We start from the raw sequence: 333 nt of genomic DNA, 5'->3' as shown, positions 1-333 counted from the left end.
AGCCCTGGCACAGCCCTTGACCCATGCACATGTGGCAGAGATGGGGAAACTGAGGGAGGGATGACGGTGACCTGCCGAAAGCAGCCCAGCAGAGGGGCAACGTCGCCCGCAGAGTGCGCGATGGCAGCCCTCGCCGGAGGGTGGTGGGAGCTCGGGGGGCAGAGTGGGACTTGGGGTTCCCTGCCGAGCACCCCACGCTCTGCCCCGCAGTGCTGGGAGGTGCGGAAACACAACAGCTCCGAGTGGTGCCACTTCGTCCGGAGCAACCCCGACTGCCGGCTGGAGGGAGGCTTGCTTCACCACCCCCAGGGGGGCAGCTTCGAAGCCCCCCCG

General features: G+C 68.5%; 1 protein-coding gene across 1 annotated transcript in view; it reads left to right on the top strand.

The window, feature by feature from the left end:
• Positions 1–120: 120 nt before the first annotated feature.
• The window catches only part of SLC8B1 (solute carrier family 8 member B1), a 6,867-nt gene continuing 6,654 nt past the window's right edge, over positions 121–333 (top strand). Inside the window, exon 1 of the mRNA XM_035898366.1 lies at positions 121–315. Coding sequence (XP_035754259.1) covers positions 121–315 — 195 coding nt within the window. The remainder of the gene's footprint in view (positions 316–333) is intronic.

Source organism: Egretta garzetta, unplaced genomic scaffold (assembly GCF_000687185.1).
Source record: "Egretta garzetta isolate BGI_Z169 unplaced genomic scaffold, ASM68718v1 scaffold7, whole genome shotgun sequence".
Taxonomy (NCBI): domain Eukaryota; kingdom Metazoa; phylum Chordata; class Aves; order Pelecaniformes; family Ardeidae; genus Egretta; species Egretta garzetta.
The sequence above is the reverse complement of the archived record's forward strand: the minus strand, read 5'-3'. Positions and strand labels throughout refer to the sequence as shown.